The following is a 5,182-nucleotide window of genomic DNA, read 5'->3' as shown; positions in this document are numbered from 1 at the left end:
AAAAAAAAAAAAAAAAAAAAAAAAAAGTATACTTCCCTGCACCCAGGGCTGTTTTTACTCCCGCCAACCAGATTCAACGTCAAGAGACAAAAGACCACCACAGGGTGTCATACAGATAGAAAAACCAAGCCCAGAGCTTGCCTGGGGGTCCCTGCCCAGCCAGGGCAGAGAGAACTCGGGTGGAATCCAGGCCTCCCCTCCCCACCCAACCAGACTGACCCTGTCCTAAATGGGGAAGGGACAATGAGGCCACATCTCCCCCGGCCTCCAGGCCGCGCACACACATGCACGCTCAGCACTTATTCTCTTGCCCCGACGGGATAAATATTGTCCTGGCCTTCCTGAAATACTCATCTCCATGCGGGTGGCTTTACAAACTGCTAAAACCGGGACCATGTCCCTGGTGGAAGGGGAGAGCTATTCCGGGTTTGCGTCAGGTGTGGGTCAAGGCCAGCCAGAAAGGGCCGTCTGCTGGCTCCCCGGCTCTCGCGTCCATGGCAGGCAGTTCCTGGCAGCCAGTGCATGCGCTTCCAAATCTGATCTGGCCAGGCCCAGGCGCTGGGACCGATCATCCTACACAGGATGTCTGCAGGAGCCATCACCCACAGTCCGCCCCGCACCCTTGGGACAGCTCCACGTGCCCCTGAAATCTCCGAAACCCCGTTGGATAAGGAATCCACAGGCCAGAGACAACCGGAGGCTTACAAAGGAGGCCCTGCAGGAGAAGGCTAGGCCTGTATGCCCAGGCTCAGGCCCTGCTGGGCTCGTGCCCAGGATGCCCACACCGAGCATTCACTATACACCAAGTGCCGGCAGACAAGTTCATAAATAATCACACTTGATTTTCACAAGCGCCAGTGGGTCTGGCACCATGATCACGGTCTCTGTGCTCACCTGGGGACACTGAGGCTCAGAGGAGCTAAATCATCTGCCCAAGGTCATCCAAACTGGAAGTGAAAGAACTAGACTTTGAACCTAGGCAGCCTGACTCCAGAGTCCTCACGTAACCCCAGATTCAGCTGTTTCCAGCCCCCATGCCAAGGCTGGTCCAGGAGGATGGTCCACATCAGAGTTGAAAGGAGGAAGGAGCTGGGGCAGCCAGCCAGGGCCACGGGCAGCCGGGGAGGGCAGAGGGCATGTGGGCAGACCCCAGAACCTGACCACCCTCCACCTGCCTGTGTCTCCAGACATTTCCAACCCAGAGGATTTTGAACCCCCCGGGGGGCTCAAAGTGCCAAGAGCTTTAAGATTCCCAGGGAATCGAATGGAAGCTCTGTGCTCTGCCCAGATAAGTGTTCACACACCCATGGCACCCTGAGCCCACCCAGGAGAGCAGCCACAGTCCCTGCTCCCTGTGGGTCAGCGGTGGCCCGGCTGACAGCCTGGAAGGGTTTGCTGCAGACACAGCTTCCTGCTCCAGCCCTGCTGGGAGGCCGGGGTGTTGCAGAACTTGGCTTTGAAAGTCAAGTTCCCCCTCCAGGGCTGCAGGCCCCCCAGGCTCTAGGCTGGGAGCAAGGGGACCGGCCTCACAGCTGCCTCAGCCTGTGGGGCCCCAGTGCCCTCGGCAACGGGCAGCCTTGGCCCTGCAACTGGAGCCACGCGGGTAAATATAGCACTGCCACTCACCGGCCGAGGGGCCCTCGCCGTCCGACATGGTGTGAGAGGGGCAGCCGGCTGGCCACCGGCCGGCAGGGCCACTCACAGCCCGTGGTGGCTCTCACCCACCCGACAGGGCTTGGGGCTGCTCCGTGCCCAGCCCCCAGGCAGCGTCCCGTCCCGGGCGCCCTGGCCACCTCCCCCCACCATGCTGGGCTGGGCAGATAAGAACGTGCTCACGGCCAGGAGCCCCTGCGATTGGTCGATAAATCCAGGCACTGCCCTCCCCCGCCCAGAGCCTCTCCCAGGCAGCCCCGGAATGTCGCTTGAGCAGCTGTTGCACCCCTGGGTGCTGGGTCGGTCCCCGAGACCCCAGCCCAAGGGGACCACGGCATGCCCGCACACTCTCTAGGAATGTTTCCATCCAGCAAGGGGCACAGATGGGCATTTGGGGAAGAGAATCACAGGTGATGCCACCCGGAGCCATGCGGGGACCAGGAGCCCCGCTGACCGTGGCCACCCTGGCCACCCACGCCGTCTTCCTCTGCTCACTGGAGGTGCTGCGACCACCGTGTCCATGTCACAGATGGGGTTAAGTGACCCACCCGAGGCCACCCGGCCAGCGAGGGGCGTGGCTGGGATCTGGAGACAGGCTGTCTGTCTCCAAGGTTACAGGAAGGCGTGGCCCTTGTCTTTGATTGTTTGGCCAAGACCGGCCAGCTGGCTGACACTTCTGGGCACCTCGGATTGCCTGCGTCTCTTTATGTGTGGGGGGCTTATGGGAGAGGAAGGCGGGCTCCCCACGGGCAACCCTGGGGTTCTGTGCCTGGCACAGAGTGGGTGCTTAGGAAATAATGATTGCAATAACACACTCTAGCAAGCACTGAGTATGCTCTTGCTGTATGTTGGCTAGGAGCCAATCCAGCCCCACTCCTAGGATTCCATAAGGTGAAGGACAGGACCGGCCAACAGCCAGAGTTCCCAGAAGCATCCAGTTTTGTACAAAGAGTACAGAGGGCACGAAAGAGAAGAGAGGGAAGCCCAATCAGAGAAATCCAGGAGAGCTTCCTGGAAGAGTTGGCATCTGAATTACCTTGAAGGGACAGGAAAGTTCTTTGGAGGGAAAAAGAGGGAGTTGCCCCTGAGGGCAGCTCCGGCTGGAGTTGGAGCCGAGGGCAGTCCTGAGGAGGGAGGAGGAGGATGCTTGTGGAAGGAGAGGCGTCAGGGTTGGGAAGTCAGAGGAGGCTTCCTGGAGGAGGGGTCAGTAAGCCTTAGAAAATTGGGGGGGCGGGCAGTGTTGTGAGGCATCCAAGCAGCTCTTCCGTCCACACTGCAACCTTTCCCAGCTCTGAGTCCTGGGACGTGAAGGCAGGGGGTGAGGAGAGGAGGCCCCTTCTGGGGCGTGTGGGAGGACGGCTAAGCCACAGCCTCTACCCTTTACCCCTGCACAGGCCAGCAGGGAGAACAGCCAGTCCCCGGAAGTGGGTCCGGGCAGCCTGGCTTTTGCCTGTGCTGTTAGGAATTCCCTGTGCTGCTTCTCCTCTGGGAAACCTTGTCAGACTGCCCCTGAGGGCAGGTCGGGGGCCGGCACTGTGTCTCCACTGCCCCTGAAATCCACTCTGCCAACTCTGGCCTCACGGTCGCCAGTGCCTGGTCCTGGCCGTGTCCACCTCTTGGTTGGCTCTCGCTGCCCTGAAAGATAATGAGCTCATCATCACTGGAGGTATGCAAGCAGGGCTGGGTGGCCACTGAGTGGGGACACAGTGGAGAGGGAGTTCCAGCATCAGGTAGGGTTGGATTCAAGGGCTCTGGGGTGCCTCTAGGGTGACCAGCCACCTGTTTGCCTGGGACTTTCCCTGTTTGGGCCTTGAATGTCCTACATGCATCCTGGGAGCCCTTTTGTTTCAGACGAATCAGGACTGTGGGTCAACCTGAGTCCTCCGATTGGAATGTTTATTTTAAGTAGAAAAAGAAAGAGACAAAGCCAGACCACCCCCAGAACTGTCTCGGGGAGCCCACAGCCCCCAAATCCTCCTCCCCGAAGGTCTTGGTAGGTGGCAGGGGGGTGGGGGTTGGGACAGGGAAGATGGCTGGTGTGCCCAGCCCCTCGCAGGAGGGCATGGGCTGGGCGGACCTGTCTCCAAGGTCCTGCCATCTCTGTGTCCCCATTTCTGCATCTGTGAAGCACTTGTGAGCCCCACCTGTGTACTGGACCCCAGGCCAACCTTGGGGACAGGCGGAAATCCAAGGAATCCCTGCTGCCAAGCACATGCAGTCTCATGGGGCGATGCCAGGCAGGGTCCTGCACCCATCTCAGGTCTGAGCTCCCGCGACACCTGCTCTGGGTTCCCTGGGAGGGGCTGGATCAATGAAGGAGGACACCGTGAATAAGAGTGGGCGGGCCGGGTGTGGTGGCTTGGCCTGTAATCCCAGAACTTTGGGAGGCCGAGGTAAGAGAACTGCCTGAGCCCACAGGTTTGAGACCAGCCCGGGCAACTTGGTGAGACCCCATCTCTACAATAAATCACAAAAACTAGCCAGACGTGGTGGCGCACACCTGTAGTTCCAGCTACTTGGAAGGCTGAGATGGAAGGATCGCCTAAGTCCAGCAGGTAGAGGCTGCGGTGGTCGTGAACGTGCCACTGCACTCCAGCCTGGGCGACAAGACTCCAGCTCAAAAAAAAAAAAAAAAATAGTAGGCAAGAGCCTCCCCAGGTGCCCACCAGACCGCCAGAATCCAGTTCAGGGTGCCACGGGTTCATGTCACCTGCCTCCCAGATAGAGCCCTCGCCCTGACCTCTGCCAGGCAGGTGGTGGGCCCTGGGCTGGAGAAGCCCAGTGTGGATGACCCCGGTCAAGTGCCAGCTCTGCCAGCCCTCCTGGTGACAGGGACAAGCCCAGCCCCAGCTGCAGTTTCTTGCCTGGAAGGGGGGACACCCGAGGTGGCTGCTGGGAAGTGGCCCCAGGGCCCAGACGCCGTGGAGGGGCCCCCTCTCCCTGCCCGCCATCGCTTGTCTGTCCACCCTTGCATCCTAACCAGACGGACCGCCCAGTGTCCACGGGCCGGAGCCGCTCCCAGGCAGGCCGCTTCCCCTTCCTGTCGCTGACCCAAGGCCCTTCCTGTGTCCTTTATCGTGGGATCACGTGCTGGGGAAACACTCGAGTCCTGCTCTCAGGGCCCTAGCAGCAAGCCGAGCCCTGCACACGTGCGAGAGTGTGTGTGTGTAGTGGACGAGTGTGGGTGTGCACGTGTGTGCGTGCACATATTGTGTAGCGGTGGCATGTGTGGGGGAGCATGCGTGGTGAGTGCGCCCGTGTGAGCATGTGACGTGTCTGTGTAGGCGTGTGTGTGTGTGTGTACGTGCGTGGGAAGCGTGTAAGTGGGTGTGGCTCCCGCGTGGGGTGGGAAGCGGGCATGGTGAGTGCTCGCATGTGAGCGTGTGATGTGAGTGCGTGGGCATGTGGATGCGTGTGTGCAGAGGCGGTTCCCATCAGCTCTCTCTGAAGCTCCGCCTCCTCGGCTGGCCATTGGTGTGCCCGCTGGCTCTGTGGGCTCCCCAGTGTCCGATGGCATTTTCAACAACCA

General features: G+C 60.4%; 1 protein-coding gene across 1 annotated transcript in view; it reads right to left on the bottom strand.

The window, feature by feature from the left end:
- EML1 (echinoderm microtubule associated protein like 1) overlaps nucleotides 1–1,795 on the bottom strand; it is a 200,698-nt gene extending 198,903 nt beyond the window's left edge. The window contains exon 1 of the mRNA XM_008050753.2: nucleotides 1,627–1,795. Within this exon, the coding sequence (XP_008048944.2) occupies nucleotides 1,627–1,654 (28 nt within the window). The 5' untranslated portion in view covers nucleotides 1,655–1,795. The remainder of the gene's footprint in view (nucleotides 1–1,626) is intronic.
- Nucleotides 1,796–5,182: the final 3,387 nt, after the last annotated feature.

Source organism: Carlito syrichta, unplaced genomic scaffold, assembly GCF_000164805.1.
Source record: "Carlito syrichta isolate Samal-C Ts95f unplaced genomic scaffold, Tarsius_syrichta-2.0.1 Scaffold153641, whole genome shotgun sequence".
Taxonomy (NCBI): Eukaryota; Metazoa; Chordata; class Mammalia; order Primates; family Tarsiidae; genus Carlito; species Carlito syrichta.
The sequence above is the reverse complement of the archived record's forward strand: the minus strand, read 5'-3'. Positions and strand labels throughout refer to the sequence as shown.